General features: G+C 39.0%; 1 protein-coding gene across 4 annotated transcripts in view; it reads right to left on the bottom strand.

Moving 5' to 3' along the window:
• Window positions 1-1,210: 1,210 nt before the first annotated feature.
• Window positions 1,211-24,230, bottom strand: part of TMEM87A (transmembrane protein 87A) — a 32,115-nt gene continuing 9,095 nt past the window's right edge. Inside the window, exons 5-20 of one of the 4 annotated variants that reach the window (XM_067557921.1) lie at window positions 23,129-23,182; window positions 22,963-23,016; window positions 21,749-21,899; window positions 20,808-20,869; window positions 18,606-18,789; window positions 16,774-16,873; window positions 14,858-14,951; window positions 14,107-14,178; window positions 11,985-12,093; window positions 10,060-10,118; window positions 9,647-9,750; window positions 9,120-9,190; window positions 7,461-7,522; window positions 6,111-6,166; window positions 4,362-4,392; window positions 1,211-2,014 (exon numbers count right to left, since the gene is read on the bottom strand). In XM_067557921.1, the coding sequence (XP_067414022.1) occupies window positions 1,973-2,014; window positions 4,362-4,392; window positions 6,111-6,166; window positions 7,461-7,522; window positions 9,120-9,190; window positions 9,647-9,750; window positions 10,060-10,118; window positions 11,985-12,093; window positions 14,107-14,178; window positions 14,858-14,951; window positions 16,774-16,873; window positions 18,606-18,789; window positions 20,808-20,869; window positions 21,749-21,899; window positions 22,963-23,016; window positions 23,129-23,182 (1,305 nt within the window). In that variant the 3' untranslated portion in view covers window positions 1,211-1,972. Of the gene's footprint in view, window positions 2,015-4,361; window positions 4,393-6,110; window positions 6,167-7,460; window positions 7,523-9,119; window positions 9,191-9,646; window positions 9,751-10,059; window positions 10,119-11,984; window positions 12,094-13,382; window positions 13,452-14,106; window positions 14,179-14,857; window positions 14,952-16,773; window positions 16,874-18,605; window positions 18,790-20,807; window positions 20,870-21,748; window positions 21,900-22,962; window positions 23,017-23,128; window positions 23,183-24,230 lie in introns of all 4 variants that reach the window. The other 3 variants (XM_067557923.1, XM_067557922.1, XM_067557924.1) reach the window with 3 other exon arrangements.

Below are 24,230 nucleotides of genomic sequence, written 5' to 3'. Positions count from 1 at the left end.
GAAGATGGACCCTCAAAATGGAGTCTGACCTGTCCTTTCTCCTATTCAAGATGGTGACTGTGTGTACTCCATTAAGTCAAATTAACATTTACATATTCAACCTTATCACAACTTAATTAACTTTAGCGAACCCAACAGGGAGGGCTCTGAGTTACTACAGAGAATTCTTTCCTGGGTGTCTGGCTGGTGGGACTTGCTGACATGCTGAGGGTCCAACTGATCGCCATATATGGGAGGAAGTCAGGAAGGAATCTTTCCTCGGGGTCAGATTGACAGAGACCCTGTGGGTTTTTAACTTTCCTCTACAGCACTGGGCACAGTTTAGCCACTGATTTAAACTAGAGCAATGATCAATTCTCTAACTTGAAGTCTTTAAATCATGATCTGAGGACTTCAGTAACTCAGCCAGAGGTTACGGGTCTATTACAGAGACGTTTTGTGGCTTGCAATGTGCAGGAGATCAGCCTAGATGAGCACAATGGTCCCTTCTGGCCTTAAAATCTAGGAGGGTGAGATTTTATTGCGGTTGTCCTCCACAAAAGCAGCTCTGTAAAGGGCATTTTAAAGAGTTACATGTTTGTCTCATCAATTTCTGAATCAAATGTGCTCAGTTTACAGGTAAAAAGCTATTTAACTAGTTGTACTGCAAACTCCACATGGGATGTCAGAGTCAAGCTGTTGTGCCTCCTGTGTTATCTCCAGTAGTAAAGACTCTGCAAGCCAAATACTGCCTCAGTCACACCTGTGCAACTTACACGTGCACACCAATAGCCTACAATGGGCTTGCACATGTAACGTATTGCCAAGTGAAACTTCCAGGGCTGGAAAGTATGAAAGATGATTAAAACATCAAAAGCAAAGACTTTTCTCCCTTCTTTTTAAAAGTGACAAGACCATTCTGTACAGAACAGAAATCTGACACTCAGACATTGTTTAAATGAACAAAGAGCACCTGCTGGTCACAGAAATTGACTGGACAGGAAAATTTATCACTAAACCCCAGGAGCGGAAATATCCCAGCACAATGTATTAGCATCAAATCCACCAAAGCTTTTGCCAGCAGGGGAAAACAGAACTTACTCCCTCTGTAAGGTGGTGCCATCTTCTCCTGGATGAGTCTTGGCAGACAGGTCACTTGCACACACAGGAGAGGTCTACTGAAATATCTAGTTAATATTTGGTTAACTTTCACAATCAAACACACATTAGCAAAGTGTTGCAGGAAGGTTTTATTAGGCCACGCAACACTTTGAAGGCATGGGTAGTCGTTTTTCAGGCATCCACCACATTGCCGGCAATGAGATGTGCCATAACAATAAATGCTAAAGTTATGCAACTGTTGCTCCTAGGTCAATGACATTTAAAATAGAAAATCTGTCCTACACAGTGTTAATAAAATTGCACTTGATTTTGTTAAAAACATCAATATCATTGGAACTTTTTCAAATGTTTCCTTTTTTGGTATCTTGATTTCCTTCAATTACAAGGGTTTCTTACTCTAAAACCTCCTCTCTTTCTAAGCCAGTTGTGTTGTCTCCATCTATTAGCCATTATTTCCCAGAAAATGACAAGGTTGTTTCTAAAATAAATCTTCACCACCTTTTTCTACCTTCCACCAAAAACAGGCAGTTGACCCACGGAAGTTAATTGTAACATTGAATTCATAGTCCCTCAGGCAGATGTTAGGAACTTTAGTTTGACGGATTAAATATCTGAAAAAAGTTACAGAGGTGCTGGAACATACATTTAAATCACTTAAAAATCCAAACTTGCAGCAACACTGTAAATGCAAACATTTTCCAAAGGTTTATCAATGTCCTTGTGAACCTCTTCCATAGTGAACTGTGTGTAAGATGCCCTCACTCAAATATAGTGTCCAGTTCCAAAGGTGAAGATCAAGAGATATATCAGCAGGATGCACCTGATCCACTGGGCAGCCTAAGGGAAACAGAAGTTTCAAGAAGCTGCTTCTTCACTCCATTTTGGACCTTTCGAAGTGTGTGATCATTCTTTCCTGCAAGATTCAAAAAAGGTCATATTGAAGTTTGTAATTTTTTTTCTCTGTGTGTTTACATCACTCAGATCTAAGAGATCACATTTCACGTTTACAATTCACATACATACGTGCATTGCAGAACCGTGGTTATACACCGAGTAACAGATTTTATATATATATATATATATATATATATATATATATATATATATATATATATATATATATAAAGTGTGCTCAAATTGTGACAAGATATAAATTTGTCCACTCAGAGATCTAACTGCACATCTAGGGGAAAAGTTATCTTTCTGAGTATGCACTGCTACTTGATCTTTGTTTACATCAGATCATTCACATGGTTTTGAAGTAACATGTTGTAAGATACAAAATTCTGTAACGTGGACATATGTATGCTGATTAGAGAGAAGCACACTCAGATACTGACCTAATGCGCTTCTCCCTCACTAGCAGGAAGTTTGTGTTTTGTCACTCCCAGATAGGTTGAAAGGGCACTCTTAATCAAACCTTAAAGTTTGGAACTTATCTACTACTACAAAAAGCAGAAAGAAAAATATGCGCTGAAGACAAGGAAGACAACTATCCACCAGATAATTTGCTGGAGTGTTATTCCATCATCTCTCTCATTAAGTCCTCTTAAGCAAAACAATTTTTGCCTGAGTGGTTCTAGCTGTAGTAAAGCACAAATTGACTAAATTTTTGACAAACATATCACCATTCATAGCATTATTTAGGTGACTGATTTTATTTTAATTCAATATGAGACGAAGATTTCATATATTAACCCTCTAGTTCCCCAAAAGCAACACATAAATGAATGTATTAGCCAAAACTCAACTTCTAGAACAGTGATGTGCAAACTTTTCCAGTCACGCCTCTACTTACCATTAATGGAATATGACCACACCCTTCCCTCCATTACTGCACAGCCAAGGCTTCCTCAGCTGCAGATCTTGGGCCGAAGGCAGAGCTAGGGGCAGAACTGGGGAGAGGGGAGGATCTGGGGCTTGAAGCGGAGCAGGGCTGGGGTCGGAAAGGGAATGAAGGCTGAGCAGGGCTGGAAGTGTGGCGCTTCCTCCCCACCACCCATGGGGCCTGCCCTGGGCCAGGAGGCAGAGCAGGACTGGGGGCTGAACAGCGTTGGGGGAGGAGTGAGACTGGGGAAAGAGCTGGGGAGCGGATCAGGGCTGGAAGCATGGCACTCCCTCCCTGGCCCCCATGGGTGCTGGCCAGGACCTCACCCTGCACTCCCCAAACATTCTTCCATGCCCCCCTAGGAGGGCATGCCCTCAAGTTTGGGGACCACTGTTCTAGAAACAGCTGCTTATTTATGTAACGGCATCTGCAGAGCCAGAAACTGAGCTGTTTTTCTACAAGATACAGTTACTGGAATTCACACACAAATATGGAAGGAGATGGGGAAATGCAGCTTTACTTTGAATAAACATGCATGGCACTATTGCATGCAGGGAATGTCTAGTACTTTAAATCATTTGCTATGTAAAACAATTGTTTCTTGATAAATTGCAGTCTGCTGCACAGCTTCTACCACCATCCCTGAAAGTCTTTTGGATAAACACTAGTTTGCATGATTTATATTTAAGACAAATTATTGTATTTCACAGAATCATAGATCATAGAATTATAGAATATGAGAGTTGGGAGGGACCTCAGGAGGTCATCTAGTCCAACCCCCTGCTCAAGCAGGACCAACCTCAGCTAAATCACCCCAGCCAGGACTTTGTCAAGCCGCAGCTTAAAAACCTCTAAAGATGGAGATTCCACCACCTCCCTAGATAACCCATTCCAATGCTTCACCACCCTCCTAGTGAAAACCTAGACCCCCCCCCACTGCAACTTAAGACCATTGTTCCTTGTTCTGTCATCTACTACCATTGAGAACAGTCTAGCTCCATCCTCCCTGGAACCCCCTTTCAGGTAGTTAAAGGCTATCAAATCCCCCTTTATTCTTCTCTTTTGCAAACTAAACAAACCCAGTTCTCTCAGCCTCTCCTCATAAGTCTTGTGCTCCAGCCCCCTAATCATTTTGTTGCCCTCCACTGGACTCTCTCCAACTTGTCTACATCCTTTTTGTAGTGGGGGGGCCAAAACTGGACACAATCCTCCAAATGCAGCCTCACTAATGCCGAATAGAGGGGAATAATCACTTCCCTAATCATTTCATTAAACAACATCATCAGTACTTCTTCCTTTCCCCTTTCCTACTGCATTTATAGGAACATAGAGCTCACTTCTAACAGGCCAAGTCAGCCTCCTTACTGAAAAACTCATGACTCCCTTAGAATGTCATAAGACTTCAATTTGTGCTGAAGGCTTGTTTACTGACCTCATCTGAATCGAGAAGGGCTGGGAGAGCACTGCAATAAAACAAACAAAGATTGTTACACAGACCCTGGCACGAAACGACTGAAAAAATATCAATATCAGTTTTAACATCTCTAGCTTTTCTGATGGGGAATGGGTTAGATGGAGAAGAGGACCAGCCTAGGGCTGAAATTAGAGAACTGGAGGAAGAAAGAGTGAGATGTGATCCTAAGTAGTAGTATCAAATGCCAAAATCAGTTTCTATTTCTAAATTCTGCTTTCATTGTCCAACTCTCAAATTCCTATTACCACTTGAAATCAGACAGAAAATATCAACTTTCAAAAACTCTCAAGTCAGAGGCAAGTTTCTTTTATAGCCTATTATTTACTTTCATGTGGTGGGGGAGGAGAGGATCTTGCCTTTTGCTAGCTTTCAAAACCCTCTGTTTTGTTTTGTTTTTTAAACTCTAACATTCTATAAAAACAAACCTCAGGCAAATGATGACAAATTTTCACAAGATACATCCATTTTCCTCAGTGTAGTATCCTGAAACTGTACTTGTATCCTATCATGTATAAACTAAATTGTACTTTTGTTAAACAGAGTTTTGTATTTAAATCCAGGATCTGAGCCGCCTCCTGGAATGCCAGCATCAGAATTGTAAGCCAGTATCCACCATGATTTACAAATGATTTAATAAAGATAAATTTAGACATAAAACACCAAAGTTTTTAAATTGTAAAACTCAGTATTAAGGCAGAAATGATACTAGTTGTGTACAGTTGGCTTCCAAACTGCCAATTTCACAAGTGTTACTGAACCAACAGCCACTAAACAGAAGGTTCAGACATTCTGACTTCACTACCAAACAATACAAATTATTCACAATTTATATTATCATCAGGAAAAACACGCAAGCGTACTTCCAGAGCACACTACTGAGGGATGCCAATCTGGTTAATTATAACTTCACAAAAAAAGCAAGTAAGTCATTAGACATGGGATTCAAAACAAAGGCAGTAACACTGATTTCAGCTCATTATTCATAGTCATGAGGTGGTATACTGAAGTCACAGCAGGAACACATTTCTATCATACAAATATCACTGCTCATTGTCACTATCACACTGATTTCTCCATCTACAGAGCATAAGAATGTGTCAGCTCTGTCTTGTATCTTTTAAATGTCTTGGTCCTTTAACTAAAAGGACCTTTAACTACCTTTATGCGAGAACTCTGACAACAAAAATGTTGAATGCTTAAAACCTAACGTCACTAAAATGTTGAATCAGAGACTTATTTATTTTAAAAAGGTACAAATAATTCCATGTAGCCTCATTTGTGGAACTGGTTGATTTTCAGCTCAAGGTCAGATCCTCATAAGGGACCGTTTGTAACTACTATTACCAACTGCAGTGAATGTTTAAGAAGTTTCCAGTCTATACTTCAGGAGATGCATTACACTTAAGGGTAATTTCACCACAGCAGCAAAAGAAGTACACACACCAAGATTTAAAGGAGATGCAGGTGTTTTTTGTTTTGTTTTTTAACTCAAAATCTATTAAGAGCAACTGAAGTACTACCTGTGGCTAAAAATGTACACTTTATGTGCGGGGTAGACATAACCTTAAAGTCAGAGGCCAAACTCCAGAATGGGCTCAGCATTTGTCCATAAAGAGCCAGCATCATAACTGCCAGCATTTTAACTATACTTCCAGTGCTTCTGTCTCCAATGCAACCACTACTGCTTGTCACAGTACAGATACTCACACATCAGTCACTGAAGAAGGAACGTTCTCTTCTACCCACTTTAGATCATCTTCCTGCTAGAAGCACAGAAACAGACATAAAAACCAAAAATGACAAAACTCTCTGAAGGCGTTGGCAAATGTTTCCTCTACCCTACCAGAAAAGCTCAGTATTAACTACAGTGGATGCTCACACAAGAAATTCAAATTGATATGTTTGGATTAAGGACTCAAGCTCAGAGGATAAGCAAACCAGGAAGTCACAATATATTTTTAAAAGGGATATTTTTCAGCAATTATAAGCCAGTGCCTATTCAGCCAAGAATGAACTTAAAATGCTATGATAATTTATAAAACATCATATTAAAACAAAAATATCATTCATAATGTTGCATTTAAAAGATTAAGGCGTACACCCTATGTTAATGTAATCTTCCTAATTTAGGTTGACACTCTTGGCATTTCTGTGACTCTTAGCACTAGAAGAATTGTTGATTTGTATGAAATGACATTTTGATTTGCAATGAATTTTACTGAGGATGGTTGAGCACCGCACATATTTCTACTTTGCTCTTTTGCTGAATAGAAAACAATGTGCAGTTGTATCTTTACATTAAGGATCATCTGTCAATTAGAAGTCATCTTTACTGGATACAAGAACATCCTTGCTGCTGACTCAGAGTTGGAGGAACTCCTTGCTACTGACAAAGCAGAACACAGACTTCTGGGGGCATGTTTTTAAACAAAAATGAGCTCCACTACAAAGGCCTTTGAGAAAACTTTGCAATTCATTTTCCACATACTCGTTGTAAATAAATCCTGTGTTTTTACAGTGCCACAGGGTCATATGTGGAAGATGCAGATGTGTTAAATGCACTCACAAGAGATACACATGCACCTCAGGTGGGTCATGCATCTGACTGAAAAGCACATAGGATCTGGAGACACAGGGTAAGTAATATAAATTCCCTCTGAATCCAGTTCAGCTTCCATGTGTTTTTCTGTTTTGAAGCAATCTCAGAACCTGAAAGACTAGTAACACAAAGGCTAAATTAGCCAGTTCCAGAGAATTTGGTGTAATATGAAACAGTTGTCTCTAGTGCATTATGTGCAAGTTCTCAAATCACATCATGAATTCTGATTTACTAGAAAGCTAAGACTCAAAATCTGTTCACAAACATCACGATTACCATGTTTTGACACAAATCACCCGTACTTCTTGGGAAGGCTAAGAAATTTGTATCTGGAGTGTGCAACCACAGATACTCGGTTTGTTCCTGTTACAGAGCTCCTATTTAAGTGGCAGCCAGCTGGGTGATCTGGCATTATCTTTACCTAGGTGATCAGACCAAGATGGGAAGGGCATACTTACAGCTTTGTTTGCTTTCACATTTCCATTTGGTTCTTGTTTTGTACTTCTCATTTTCATTCCCTCTGCAAAGGAGACAAGATAAAAATGGAATGATTAAACTATGGCAGTATGTAAACTGTAGATGGCATTTCTATTAGGAATACTCCACTGAAGCCACCAAAGATCATTAACTTATTTACCAAAAAGAGGGCATCCCACTTATTTAAAAGGAGAGTCCCCATTCCAGGTACCAAAAGATACTGGTAATGTCTCAGAAAAATTCACATACGTTTCTAACAAACAGTACTAAGGGTTGGTCTGCAGGGTGCAGCAATGCACCTTAAGTGGGTGGGGAAACAGCACTATGTTGAAACATTCTAGGGAACCTTTAATGAGCATCATATTAATGCGCTTTAGAAATCACTTCCCCATAGTGTGCATTGCCACACTGAGCAGATAATCCCAAAATAAAGTTCAATGAACACCTATGATTACTGTAACTGTAAGAGGAAAAAGGTATTTCTTCAGTCTACTTTGTGCATGATCCATTTCATTGTCCCTATAGAGTTCCCCCACCTTTTCTCTGGGCCCTTCTGAAATGCAAAATGATTAGGACTGGAGGGTTCAGGACTTGAATCATCTTTTCAAATCTATGTTAATTTGCTGTCTAGCAGTAGCATCTGAAAGTCCTCACCATCTGAAGGCTAGCTGCCTACATGAAATAAGTTGTTGGTCTCAGTCCAGTTCCTAGTGGACAAGATTACACATTAGTGCCTGTACAGGCAGTTTCATCTGAGAAGTCAGAGATCATGTACAGACTGAACATCTACTGGTGGTGCTCCTCCCAGGCTAGGGTTGAGTCTAGTGGCAATGTGGAGAAATTTATGCTGCTGGTGACAGTGCTACTGTACCTATTCTTCTTTTTATGGTAAACATAAAACTTTATTCTCCAGAGATGTTAATTCAGCACTAAGATTCCGTCCCCACTCATCCCTCCCCTCCCCAAAAAGGAAAATCAGAAAGATTTTGTTCCTACCTATAGGGATAGTTAGGAAATTAAATAATTAAAGTTAGCTTAAGTTTGGTTGAGAAAATAATATATTTGCTTTCTGGTTTGTGGCCAGCATGGTAAAGGACCAAATGAGCAAGTAAAAGAAGGCCATAAGAATACTAAAATAGTATTACTTGTAGCGTGGGAAGGATGTATGGTCCCAAAAAAAAAAAAAAAAAAAAAAAAAAAAACACCACTAAAAGAGCTGCAGTAACAAGAGAAAAAAGCACAAATCCTCCCACTGTTCTGCTGGTAACCAAAGCAGGGGAGAGATAGAGAAAGGAATGAAGCAAGGATAAACTGTTTTAAACTGACTGGGCTTTTGCTAAAGTTAGCAAGTTAGATGAAGGATATAAAGAAAGCCATGAATCTGAAGCTTCTTTGTCAGACCCTACCTGATCATTCTGGAGCACACCAGGATAAGACAGTTTTCTCTAGGTCTGGCCTATTCGTAAGTATACTGATCACATGCTTATGAATATTGTGTTACTATATTGGGTGTAGTAACTGCTTATTTTTAGGCTGTTTAGAGCTAATTGTATAAAATACTATTTGGCCTTTGGACTTAAAGGTTAGATTAGTGTCCAGTGGTCTTCCATATTTATTAATATTAATAATTCCAACATTACCAAAGCTTTCTTTTAGCATGGGCTCTTTTTGTTCATCATCATCTTCCTCAGACAACGGTGAGAAAGCAAACCTTTGGAGAAGAGGAAAAGAATGAAGGCACCGTGAAAGGATACACAAAGTCCAAATATCTTACATAAACGTCATTTTGAAGAGATTTATTATCTTGCCATTTTTATTATTTGACTATTCTGTACAGCTTGTTCGAATTGTAAGTTAGAATTCTGACAAACCACAAGATGAAATAATTTAAGTACGCAGGGCATTCCTCTTTTTAAATAAATGTCAGTAAGGAGAGGCTATCCCTCTACAAATGCTGCTTCCACTTTGAGATCAGAAGAGATACTGACATGAACTATATTTTCTCCTCAATCCCTATACATATACACATGCATATGGCTCAGAGAGCTTGCAGAAGAGTTATAGCAAGTGACCATATAATACACCAGGATTGCTGGAAATGCTCTCTTTGGACAGCCTTGACATTAAGAAGCCAAGATCACTTTAAGACAGGTAAGATGCACTGAACCTTTGGTTGTTGGCAGATGGCCTCCACAGAACCATGATGACAAAAAGGATCATTGAAAACAACAGCCGCCAGATGGCATCATCCACCCACATCTCCTGCCAGTCCTGTCAAGAAGAGTACAAGAAGTAAAACATGCCAAGAACAGAGAGAATCCAGGTCCTCAGTCCTCTCTTTACTATTGAGCTAGAATCACCTCTGAGAAGGAGTGAAGTTGCAATTCTATACTAAATGGCTTCCCATAAGGTGTAAATTTCAATGTATTAAGAATTCATAATATGCTCCTCCACATGAAGGGGACTCTGCAGGAAGAGTATTTTCCAGCTTCCGCAACCTAACTGCTTCTACCTCCAAATCCAGATTAAGGAAGTAAGTCGTAATAATGGAAACCACTTAGGTACAAGATGCAAACTCACCGACTGACAATCCACCAGCCTGAACTTCATGGTGGTCCAGATGATAAATACAATAGATGCTGAAGGCAAAAAAGGAAGTTTTGGTAAAAATGGTAAGTCAGAGGTGAATGCATGAAGCCTGTTACTTCTTAGTTTATCTATCACTAGAGTATCTAAGAACCAAGTAACCACTCCCGTGGGACTTCAAAGGCAAACGCCTTTTTAAACATCAGCAATTTACTGTAACTTTTCCTCTTACATCCTTTTCTTCCATTGACAAAGGGACAAGGCGATTCTGCGGTAGTCATATCACATCAGTTAACTCAGCCACCGAAATAGGAGCTGAATTCAAAATATTCTTGTTTCTCCCAAGGCATGCTTTCAATACTTGTGCAAGACATGGCAGGGAATGATCCTCACTACTTCCTTCTTCCCCATGGAACTATATTTTGAAGAATGACCTAACTTTCTGCTAACGGCATTCTAGACAATGTAAAAGTTTAACATTTATGAAATCTAAAGCTCTTAACAAGCTACATCCACAGCACCAGTGAAGCACAGTCACCGATAGCAGGCATACTTGCAATCATTGGCACACAATACATTGCATGACAGACTGGTGACTTACACAAAGAAAACCCCTTGATCTTACGAAAATGCCAAGGAATTTAATAATTGTACAGTATCAGCAGAACCTTGTTTTTAAAGAGGTTTCATTCCAAAGACCTTCACAGAGTGAACTGTATGTAACTCAATTTATCAGCCTTTGAAAAAATTAAAGGTTAAGTTGACCTTGTCAAACTGATCTTATGACAGAAAGTCTAGATATTTCATATCAGTGGCTTAGAACACTCTATGCGATCTCTTCAAGAATGAAAAAAAATATACCTCAAGTAAGAAGTTCTTAGCTAAACCTCAAACTTCCAATTCCCATTCTCATGTTACTTTCCTTCATCTAGAGACACAGATTAGGATACTGGCATTCAAAGACATCAGGCCTCTTTATGATCAGATTACAAGTACAAAATATTTTAAAGCAACCAAGTCTCCCATTCCTGGAATTCAGATCTTTATTACCTGGCCCAAAAGTGGGCTTTAAAGGATGGGTTCTGTTGTTTTTTATAAACTGGTTGCATTTTGGATTGGCTTAGTTTCAGATGCTGCCAAGAACGTCTACTACACCCATCTATTTAATGTGCACATTTTATTAAACAAGTTTCAAACACCTCAGTCCCTTAGGGGAGTTGAGTTAAAAGTAATCTGCTCATTGCCTAGATAGGGTTTTGGGGTGAGTGAGAGAAACTTTGACTCTGGTAGCATTAACAGGCATGTCCTTGATGTGAGTTGTTTATTTGATGCAAATGGGTACAAACTCCAATTTCCCATCCCAAAGTAACCTGCCCTCTCTTTTCTAAAATTAGCAGACATTCTTTTTCAGGAAACCACCCTTCTCTCACATCCTAGTCTGAATGAGGAGGGTAACAGGGTTGAAGTGTCAAAGATTAAGCTGTCAGCATGGTGGAGCCATAACATGTCTTAAAATCCCCTAGTACCAGTACATGGTAGTACAGTAGTTTTGAAGGAAGCTATTGCCCATCTCAGCAGTGGATTTCAGCATAGGATGCAGCTGCTAGCAAAGCACGAATCTGTTTGAGAGGGGAAGAGGTGGGAGCAAAGGGGACCATAATGCAAGAAACTACCTGAAATTATTTGTCTTATTCAGATAAATGCTAATTTGGAGCTAGTTTTTGGGTAGTCAGAAAAATTTGACAGAATCCCACCACTATGCAAGGTTGATTATTCAAGAGCAAACACTGAAATGCCAAACCCTGTTACTTGCATTTACAAAAAGGCAAACAAACTGACCGAAAGAAGAGCTTCAGTGAACTAAACCAGTCCCATAATATCTGGAAAGTGCATAGTGAGGAATAGAATCCACAGCTCACCTGCTACTGCCAAGATGAGAGTGTTGGTGAAGTGCCGGTAAAGAGCGAGTTTCACAATGTTCCTCCGAAGTTTCAGCAGCTTCATTGTTTGAGTCAGGCTGATGAATATGTATGGCAAGTCAAGGAAAGCAAGCTTAAGAATCAAGCTCTTGATAACAAGTAGGGTACAGCTTTTGCACACATCTCAAGCAACGCTGTCACTGCATGCAGACATAACATCCCTGTAACCTTTCCTGATAGCAGCACAACCAAGGTGACCCATCCGCCCCACACATCAGTAGAAGATCACCCAGGTGCAGTGCTTCTGAAAAGTGGTTTGCTGTAACCGGTTTCCCACACCCATCCTTTTATATCACCCAGTCTCATCTAGGCCTAGTACTCTCATATCACCACATCAGTAAGCTATACTGATGAAATATTTCAGAACTACACTCCTGAAGCAGACAGTAGCTCATTCTTGTAGGATAACTTTACATGCACTTTGAGAAGTGGAAGTTTGGTCATGAGTTTAAACCTGATTATAACATAAATGGACAGCACAACCATGTTTGCTTGCAATTTTAATTGTTCAGCAATCAAACATATGTTTACACAAAAGACTGACATCATTGTAAGAGGAATAAAGGGGTTTCCCTGGCCTGGGAAGCGATAAGTGAACTTTTTTGGCATATCCTAATTGTTCAGGTGTGGTAGTTTCAAGAGCTTACGTTAAATCTAGCCAAGTTCTAAACTCAAAGGAGCCTCAGTATGGCAGAGGACATAAACAGCAAATGTGGAAAATGTGGAGGCTGGGAAGAGATTTAGACAAAAACTTTTTAAGCAGTTTCCTGAATGATAACTCAGTTTTATCCTGTCCCCAAACTACTTAATCAGACCTGCAAGTTCTGAGAAGAAATTTTAGCACTTGTGTTGCCAAAATAAAGCGTTTTCTATTAGTTTAAAACAAAAACCAAACCAAAATCGAAGCAACCCACCCCCCTTCCCCCCAAAAAACACACACACAATCCCCCCCCCAACAAAAAACAACAAAAACCCACAGTAAGGTCAAAACAGACCACAGTTCAAAAGCTGCTGTTCTGACTGCTGCTTCAATACAATCTTAGAGTAAATTCACATCAATAATCAGAGAATGCTACACACAAACTACATGTTCATTATGTCAAGGACTAGGATCTACTCCGAAACCAATTCACAAACTTCTGTTGACAATCTAAGTTTCGTTACACCATTTATGGAAATAGAGCTTACCTGAACTCTTAGGCCACAGGGCCTATGGTAGCTGTCCAAGAAAAAGAAGGCAGTCATTCAATAAGGCAAAAAAGGTTTGCTGCAGAAAGACTCCCTGAAGACCAAACTCCAAAGAAAAATCACTGCACCAAATAAAACAGTGAAGGATATCCACCAGCAGAGAGCAGTATCTAGGAAAGCCAGGGGAATAAAAGCCAAGGAGGCAAGATCATTCTGTGCCTAGAGATAAAGAGAAAGACCCAATGAGGACAAGATGAATGGGAAAGCAAGGCACACGTGCGCACACAAAAAAATCAAGCTTTCAGTTCCAGATTATCATTTTACCAACAGACAACATAAATACAGAACTGGAAAGCTATGAAGCTCCTATGCTTTGCTGTTGAAGCAGAGGGTTCGAATTAGTGTTCACCACAAAGGACAGAGTATTTTGTAACACAGTTAAAAGCAGACAATGCCACACAGTCCTGATCCCCACACGATTGATACGGCAAGAAGTAAGTTTTTAGAGCCAGGTAAGTAACTTATTGAAAGGGTCCCCCAATGAACAGACAGCTCTGAGGGTGCTGCTCTATAACAACTCTTCTTACAGAAAGCAGGCAATCAGTTTGTTCTAGATCTTTCCAGGTAGGCCTTTTACTATGTTGGTGCCAAAGACTGCATGTTCCACTGCCGAGCATAATTTAAACAAAATGGCACAAGTTGATGGGACCCACTAGGAGACAACATGCAAGATGTGATTAAAAGTCCTCTCGCACATAATAAAATAACATTCTGAATGAATTTGTGTAAGAAATTCACTTGTACTGATCTCCACACCAGGTACTAAACATTTCCTAGAAAAACTAGTTATACTGTGCAACTTCTGAAAGGATATCAACAAGATAATACAGGCATCAATCACCGATAGACCCAAGTTTGCTATCAGAGCCACAGTGCCATAGAAAAACTAAAAGGGTACCAAATAAGAGACTGAATGTCACAATAAGCTTCCCCAAGAATTCAATCAAGTCACGAGGAAAACCAAATCCAAAGAGATTCTTCTGGTAGGTCGGTTTTAAAGTGAAACAAGCAGCAGTGCCACTGCAAGACTGATATTTTCCTTGTGAAGCCGAACTCCATCAACATAAAAAATGAATACAACAAAGCTTTAAGAATTAAATAAATATTCTTCATTGGGTTATTAAAATATGCACCTTCAAAAATTTGCAAGAAGCACCCATCTCTATTTGCCAGCATGTTTTCTTTCCCTGCACAAGGCCCAGTGAATGCTCCCTTGATTACTAAGCACAAATTCAAAACTTTGTCAATTCGGGGCCAAAAAAACCCACTTATTTTCAAGCATTCCTATTTCAGGGCACCAAAATTATTTTCCATTGCAGAGAATTAAATTTTGGGGAGGAGAGAAGGCAAGAAATTGGTAAATAGCTGGAAAAATAAAGCCTTCTCAATAACACTCCACAACTGTCCTCTCCCCACGAAGGCACTGGGAATTTCATTCTCCAAATTTCCCTATTATAGCATAACCCAAGGATCCTTCACTACATTACAGCATACAAAATCACACATAAGCCCAATAATTACTACATCCGTGGCACACATAAAAAACACAGGCAAGTGTTACTGACCCCTGTGACTCTAAGGACACCTTCCATGCCAGAAAATAATAAATAGAGTGCTCCAGCCGTAACTACTTTGTGAAGAGTGACTCCAAGTCGAGGCCTGCAGGGAAATATAAAAAATGTAAAGTGAAGAAAGCTAAAAACCACACTTCTACTTCAATCTAGGATAAGGCAAAAGGCACATGATTCCAGGCTTCTCATCACAAGCTATAGATCTAGAAAGTTATTTTGTCATGGTGCCCTAGGCTCATGGCGCTGTGTTAATCTTTGTCTGGGCTTGGGCTTTAAAAGGGTGATTTTAAGAGTTTAGTACAATGAAGGTTTCACATAGGGCTGTCAATTAATCGCAGTTAACTCAAGCGATTAATTTGTTTTGAGTTAACTCGATTAAAAAAATTAATCGCAATTAATCAGTTATAAATTGCACTGTTAAACGATAATAGAATACCAATTTAAATTTATTGTAAATATTTTTGGATAATTTTTCTACGTTTTCAAATATATGGATTTCAATTACAACATAATACAAAGTGTATAGTGTTCACTTCATATTTTTATTACAAATATTGCACCGTAAAAAAGAAAAAAATAGTATTTTTCAATTCACCTCATACAAGTACTGTCATGCAATCTCTATTGTGAAAGTGCAACTTACAAATGTAAATTTTTTTTTTGTTACATAACTGCACTCAAAAACAAAACAATGTAAATCTTTAGCGCCTACAAGTCCATTCAGTCCTACCTCTTGTTTGTTTACGTTTACGGGAGATAATGCTGCCCGCTTCTTATTTACGTCACCTGAAAGTGAGAACAGACATTCGCATGGCACTGTTGTAGCCGGCGTTGCACAGCATTTATTTGCAGATATGCTAAACATTCATATGCCCCTTCATACTTCAGCCAAGCATTCCAAAGGACATGCTTCTATGCTGATGACACTCGTTAAAAAAATGCATTAATTAAATTTGTGACTGAACTCAGTGACTGAACTCCTGCTCTGTGGTTTTACCTGCATTCTACCATATATTTTGTGTTATGGCAGTCTCGGATGACTACCCTGCACATGTTTTCTATTTAAGAACACTTTCACTGCAGATAGGACAAAAAGCAAAGAAGGTAACAATGTAAGATTTCTAAAGATAGCTGCAACACTTGACCCAAGGTTTAAGAATCTGAAGCACCTTCCAAAATCTGAGAGGAAGGAGGTATGGAACATGCTATCAGCAGTTTTAAAAGAGCAATACTCCAATGCAGAAACAACAGAACCCAAACCACCAAAAAAGAAAATCAACCTTCTGTTGGTGGCATCTGACTCAGATGATGAAAATGAGTGTGTCAGTCCGCACTGCTTTGGATTGTTATCAAGCATCATCAGCATGGAAGTATGTCATCTTGGAAACATGTCATCTGGAATGGTGGTCGAAGCATGAAAAGGCAGACGAATGTTTAGAATACCTCACAACGCTGGCTACAACAGTGCCATGCGAACGCCTGTTCTCACTGTCAGGCGACACTGTAAACAAGAAGCAGACCACACTATCTCCCGTAAATGTAAACAAACTTGTTTGTCTTAGCGATTGGCTGAACAAGTAGGAGTGAGTGGACTTGTAGGCTCTAAAGTTTTACATAGTTTTATTTTTGAGTGCAGTTTTTTTACATAATTCTACATTTGTAAGTTCAACTTTCATGATAAAGAGATTGCACTACAATACTTGTATTAGGTGAACTGAAATATTATTTCGTTTCCCTTTTTTTTTTTTTTTACAGTGCAAATATTTGTAAATATTTCTTAGCCTGCTCATACCCTAACCATTTAGAGATGACATTGGAGAGCACCAGGTTTGCTAATAGCATTCAAATATCATTTAACCATTTTAAAGAAACGTGCTCAGCTTGTAATATGAGATGAGGTTGTTACTCACTTGACTATCCCATACCCCAGACTGACGATGATGACCAACGTTCGAGCCAGAGAACGTTTCACTGCAGAAAGCAGCTCTGCAAGTATCAGAGCACCTTGGACTACCAAGAACATAGCACAAGAAACTTGGTTACTAAACATGTAATTTGGGTTTTGAATAAGTGCTGCAAGTAATAGAAACACTACTGTGGTCAAGACTATTCCAAGAAACACAGGCAAATGAAAATGCATCAGTATTTTTAATCTTTTTGTTATCTACTGTTGGAGCAAGCTTCCAAGAAGAGCTGAATACCTCATTAAGCACTAACCGAGTTAATGAGAAACTTTTTCCTCAGAAAAAAGTCTGTATGCATATGCGCTGCATAAGGTAAATTTGAAGATACTGAAAGGTAGGTTTTGTCTAGCAGAGAGATGAACTGAAGAATGTTATTTCAAACCCATACTTCACCACATGGTACACAAATCATTAAATCAGACTGAATACGTAATGATCTTAACCCATATGGAAATCAGAAATATGGTACTGCCCTTTCCCATTCCTTCCTGCAAATATCTTGGATACAGTCCATAAGCATCTCTCTGGGCATTTATACCATCCCAAGCCAATCAACAAGATCCATTGTGGATCAGGACAGCTGCACATAAAAATTCTGTAAGACCATGTTTTAGTTTCACTCAGTCTTTAAATCCTTCTTTAAAATCTTGGTGGAAAGCCCTGTGCTAGTGCATCCTACCTAAAACCTAACACACTCCAATCAGCTTCATCTGCAATCCCAGAATGAGTTGGTACAGTAATGAATTCTGGTTGCTACCAGCCTGAACCAGATTATAAATTAGTGATCTAGACACGTGAAAAGTCACATATCCCAAAGCAAGTCACACAACCCATTAATTCACAAACCAGCTCTGTCTATAACTCAACTTGTTGCATCTAGATCTGGCATTTCTGATTATTATCTTGTATTTTAAGGCTTCCTGACGTACTATAGCACAAATTTCTCTAATACATAACCATGTAAGGATGAGTGAAACAGCACAAGTATCAGCTTTAAATTATTTTAAGTCAGATCCTTAAACATTTTTAAAGTATTTTCTAACATACTACACTACAGAGTCATAGAAATGTAGACCATCCAGGACAGATGTTTTATTAATCTATCCCTAAAAACCACCAAAGACAGGGATCCCACAACCTCCCCAGGCAACCTCCAGTGCTTAACTATCCTTATTGTTAGAAACATTTTCATCTACAGACATAACATACATAACACATTGAATTTTAGTTTCAGAGAACATCGAAGATAATTGAAACCAGTTTCTAAAGTACCCTATGAGGCAGGTATTATACCCTTTTTACAGATGGAGACTGAAGATTTCAGTTTACTAACTCTCCAGAGGTCATCCAGAAAGCCCGTGGCCCAGTTGAGAACAGAGCCCTAGAATGTTGATTCCTTATTCTGAGGTGATCACACAACTCATCAAATAGTTACTGCATATACATTACCTAATTAGTTATGTATTAGATTCAGTCATCTTGCCCTGCCCATGACAATGTGTATACACCACAGAGGGGTGACTGCAGAATACGTAGAGCTAGTTTTGATCTAGCTAGCTCAAGCAGTACCAGTGAAGCCACAGCAGCACATGCTCATTGATCGAGTACATATTTAGGGTCCCAAAAGGGCTTGTACAGCCCCTACTGCCACAGCTTCACTGCTTGACTAATTCAGCTGGCTAGATCAAAGCCATCTCGGGATGTCTACATGTGCTGCAGTCACACCTCTGACTGCAGTTTAGATGTACCCAATATTGTAAGTTGTCCTTGCTACATACCAGATTCTCCTTTGTAACGGATGTTCTGGAATTCTGCATAGAAGACTGCTTTCTCCAGCATTCCGAGGAAGATAACTGCACCAATCCAGAACTGGATCCTCAGGAGGTCCCGCCAATAACAGGCTGACCACGCAAGCCACAGAACTCCAAAGAACACATACACGATACACATCACCATGAAAAACTATTATACCCGGAAGGAAGGAAAGGATTAAAAGAATGGTTAGACCCAACATTTCCATGTAAGAACAGTGCATGGATTTAATATAGCTATATTTTCTTAGTAAAGCACAGCAGCTTTTGAGATGTTTATATCCATCTTCTGTGGAAACTAAAAAACCATTAACTTCACAGTTCTTTCTTGGGGTCCTGTAACAGTCTGGAGGCATGGTACAATTTCTCACTGCCAGCTGATGGAACCAATGTAATTGAGCTTGAGTGATTATATAAGAGGAGCTTCCCAACTTATTCTCAGCTGATTTTTCCAAAGGAGTAAAGCAAATGTAACTAATCTCAAAAAACCTCCAATTAGAATCCATGCTTGTACAAACCATCCTACAAACACCAAGAAATATTACCACCACCACCCCCAGCCTTGCACCTGTTTTTGTGGTTCCAAACTTCCCTGCCACCCTTAAGGGACCCTTCAGAAACTTTCCTGAATCTATCCTCAAAAGACTTAACCTAAAGAGACTGGCTTACCTCTCATACCATTCTGTACAGCACAAGATACAGGGTGATCATTGGGAACCCACCCAGTTAGGGACAAGACTTGCTTTTCATTACAGATCTGTTTGGTCATTTCCCCCAGTTCTAAAAATCACCTTCTGACACATGTGGCCAGCAAACAGTTTTTGACCAAGTCTGAGATCATTCAAAAGAGGTAAGACAGACACAAGACTTAGAAAAAGCTCCATAAATTAATCACAAAAGAATGTTCAAACTAACACTCTCCCATGTTTCAGGTCCAAAGTGTCTTATTTAAGAGACTTAAGTGAGAGCATCAAGAACTTTCAGACATGCACTGCATAGATACAAACCTCACATAATCAATGATAGGTTAGAAACATCAGGACACCACACCAGATCATGGCAAACTTCCAAAAGATCAGTTAGACTCAATGTTCAAGAAAGATGAGGATGAAGACATAAAGCACATAAAATAAATGGCTGCTCGATATGGATCAGCTACATGCCAGAACAAAGAAGTGGGACAGCCTGGGGACAACTGCAGTCTCTCCTTGCGACATACTGGTTTTTAAACTAGACCATTGTGAAACTAATTGCAGAACTTCAGTGCACTCCCTGGTCAGAATAGGATTTTCTTTCCTATATACCTCGTCTAAGTTACTCATACAATTCAAACAGAAGGACCTAGCCACATCAGCTTCAGTCAAGGCCTTCCATCAGAGGTGTCCTCTAGACTTCAAGGCTCTTTTCCCGGACCTCTCATATTGGGTCATTCACACAAGTTAATTGAGCCTTAGGAAATTCTGCTGGATGCTTTCTACTTCTGCAGAAAGTGAAGTGTGCAGCATCTCAATAACAGAGACAATAGCTTATCCCTCCAGTAGCAGAGATCACTGCAATCAAACTAAAGACATTATTTTTTGTCAGTCTTTTTCCGAGGTCTCTATAAATAGGATGAACATTTTGTTTAAGTCTCTTTATTTCCTCAGCCAGCAGGAAAGCATTTCACCTCCTGGAAAGAAACAACTAAGTAGTGAGTCTTTTTATACAAAGAAATTATATCAGTTAGAAGCTCAATTACCCTGTCACCATCTGGTGACAGTGAAGAACTGTAGGGGGTGGCTACAGAGTAAGCAATGACACCCAAAAGGGTAACGTTAAGCAAAAATAAACAGCAAGTTTTCCCACATCAGCTAAGACAGGAGAATATATTGAAAGTTGCAATTCATGAGTGAATAACTATACTAATGATACTGTTGCCCTCTGACATAACAGCAGTTATGTTATACCAGTCAGACAAGAAAATAATATTAATACTGGAATATGCTAATTCCGAACTTTGCAGAGTAGGGAAAATACATGAAAAATAAATTTAACACCAGGAACACTACCATGTTTTTTATTCACGCTGAGCCATTAACTCATTGTGTTTGACTACACTGCTCAAGAAAAGATTTTACTGGGATTTATGTCAATTCTGTAGGTGAACCAAAGAAAGCCAGTTTTACTTACAATCATGAGAGGATAGTCTGCAAGAGAGAGGTACTCATATGGACCCTTCAATTCCAGAGTCACTGTCAAAACACAATCCAACAACAGGTTTGAACAGGAACCAAAGCAGGGAACTAGAATAATCACCTAATTCTGACATCAGCATAACAACAGGGATATTCCAAATCTCTACACTGTGCAGCACCTCTTAAATCTAATTTGTACTTCAATCACAAAAAAGATTAAGCCTTATATAAAACAATGAATTACATGCTTATATTTGAAATGACACGTCCCATTATACATAGTAGTCTGCGATAATGAAAAGTAAATTATATTAATTTGTGCTACGAAGAACCTGTGTAGACTAGGGCAAGTTCAAAACTACCTTTAAGTCTTAATTTTGAATTTTCTTCTTTTCCCTATTTATCTATGCATTGTAGCCACTTTTAAAACAAATGTCATGCCAGTACCATTTTAATTCAAGATATGCCAGAGAGTTTAGTATTCCTCAAAGGTTTGCACATGGTTCCAGGTCACTGCTAGTAGCAATTGCAACATGTTAATTTTGATCTTGTAATGCTCTGCACCACTTAAGGCCTGGCTACTTAAGAATCTTTCTCACTATAAACCATTACATTGGCTGGGGCGTTTTAGAAACTTCCCTGCATGGAGGGGTAACCCTCAGAACTGAATGACTGAGGACTCAATAGTTTCCACCATTAGTTTGACAAACCCAAGACTGTTCTGTCCTGACTCGATGCACGGCTCATCTATTGCCTTAGGCTGAGAGGAGCTGTAGCGTGGAATGTAATTTTGTGAGAGAGAGAAGATGGAAGTCTTTAAGCTGACACTGTGCTGCACAGCATATATTACATAAAAGCGCCTAAAGATCTTCTGATAAGAGCATTCAATACATCAAAAATAAATACAATAATGGAAGATAGCTACACACAGCTTACTTGTAAAGAGCCTCTCTTTTGGATCAGAGGAGGGTGCCATTATTTCCCTCCCCTTAATATTGATACTAGCTTCCTTCAAGGTTGAAATTCCAATTTGCACAATAAAGATATATGGCCCATCTATCCAGGTTTGGATCACAGCATTCATTGCCTGAAAAACAAGCTCTCAGATTCATATACAGTACAACACAGAGCAAATCAGATCAATGCAAAACCAACATCTTCTGATAAGACTCCTGAAAAGATTTTAATCAGGCACAACGTTCACAGATAAAGCTACTCCCACAATATTCTCCCCCAAAACCCTTCTGTTGGAAAATATATGAAAATATGACTATATAACAAGATGGGAGATGAAAAGTATTAATGTATGTCCAGTAGATGGACACCTATTAATACTTTTCATTTAATCTCTGACCTTTTCTTACAGTTGTAACACACTAGGGCCAGGCTCCTAAAACATTACTGTGGTTTATTTGCAATGCACTAAAAGTCAGTAAAGTTAATGAGACAAGACTACCACAAAAGGTTATGGGGATGTCAGGAAAGTGTCTCTTTCCTGGGTTCAGCTCCACTAACATTAAGACATTCACCAAGACCATTTTGCTTCTTTCCAAAAGCAACAGCAACACTATAGAGTTATTTGGCTTATATAGTAGCAATTCAAATTTTATAGCATGAAACAGCAAAGGTTAATGAGATGGAGTAAGAATAGTCTATATTGATCATCTGCTGTGGAAATTACTGTTGGCTGTGGGATATCACTCATGCTTACAACACAGATGTGCCAATAAGTCAAATATTTGATAAGACAAAATTATCAATGATAAAATCTGTTAAGGCTGATACAGTTTATACACCAACATTAGTGTGTTCAAGTTTAAAACCTATTTGTATTTAATTTTATTTCTGATAACATCAGTCTACCTTTAATGGAATCCAGAGAGAACATCGATTTAAAAGAACTAAATATTTCATATGACAATGTGGAACTCCTAGAACTATTCCCAAGTTATCTACTTACTTGCCAGATAATTTTTACACTATGACAAGGTTAAAACATATCTAACGTTCATAAAATTCGTATAGCAAAATTAATAGCACTACCATTGTTAATACGTACTAAAGAGAATTAATGTAAATATAAAATAATTTTTATTTAGAGATGCTGGATTCCACACCCCCGTTATGCCTAAAACCCTCAAGATACTTACAGTTTTCTCAGCCACCGTTGTGTGGTTTGTTGCATTCTCCTTATCTTTTAAACTCTTAAAGACATAAAAAAAACATTTAATCAAGATCCCAAAAGCTTCCCGCCCACCTCCCCCCAGTACCCTCACTCCCATTTAAAAATCACATACACCAAAGAAAAGTAATTACCTCTTGTTTTTCTCCTGAGAGAAGTTCTGACTGAATATACTCTTTATAGAAAATCTTTAGGATAAAAAAAATATATATTTATATCTAAGCAACTGTTTACAGACAAGTTACATCAGCAGTTTCTGCTGTTAAATTAGATTACAAGAAAACACACTTTGAAACATAGTGACAGAATGCTAACTCACAGGAAGCCCAATTCTCATTTCCCTAACCCAAATTATCTCCATCGCTGGGATAAAGCCTTGCGCACTTGCTTAGACCAGCCCTTTTAAGAGACAGAATTACTCAACACAACAGGTTTTACTTTTTAAAAATGAACCCCCCAGATTTGATTTGGGGAATAAAGAAGTTAATTTCTATAATAAAGAGTGTGCCACGTAGAGAGTTCTAGGCACCTCCCCGTTAGAGATAACCTGCAAAGAAAAAAGTTGGACCCACGCCATTATGCATAAAGAGACTCCTGAAAGGGTGGGTTCAATTGGGCTGTATTTACAAAAAAAATTTCTGATTGTTTTTTACATTGATTACCTGGAAAGACAATACAGTGACTAGAGAACTAATTAAATTACTACTTCAGAAGACCATGAAAAGCTAAGCAACAGAGATGGAAATGGAGTCTTTGCCAGACTGTTTACAATCATTTATTAGCTGATACACATGGGAAGGAAAGGATATCTTTGTTCAAAATTTCAGCTGGGATTTCAAAGGCGCCCAAGGAAACATCACTTAGGGTATATGTCTACACTGCAATAATACACCCGCGGCTGGCTGCATCAGCTGACTTGCACTTGGGGTGCTCGGGCTGCAGGGCTTAAAACTACAGTGTAGACATTCAAGCTCAGGCTCCAGCTCAAGCCCTAACATCTACACTGCAATTTTATAGTCCTGCAGCCTGAGTTAGCTGACACAGGCCAGCATAAAGTGTTTTACTGCAGTGTAGACATGCCCTTAAGGTCTTTTGAAAGTCCCAGCTTTACCATCTTGGCCCTTTTATTAAGATAGGACCTCCCAATACACAGGTGAGACACAAAAGAGCTCTTCAAGTAAAAGCAGAGAAAACACTTGACATTTCTAAATATAAAAGCAGGCAGCATATATTTTA

This window comes from Emydura macquarii, unplaced genomic scaffold, assembly GCF_026122565.2.
Source record: "Emydura macquarii macquarii isolate MOO-44397 ecotype Brisbane River unplaced genomic scaffold, CSIRO-AGI_Emac_v2 contig_1876, whole genome shotgun sequence".
NCBI classification, from domain to species: Eukaryota; Metazoa; Chordata; order Testudines; family Chelidae; genus Emydura; species Emydura macquarii.
Note: the sequence above shows the minus strand (reverse complement) of the source record. Positions and strands in the feature narration are given on the sequence as shown.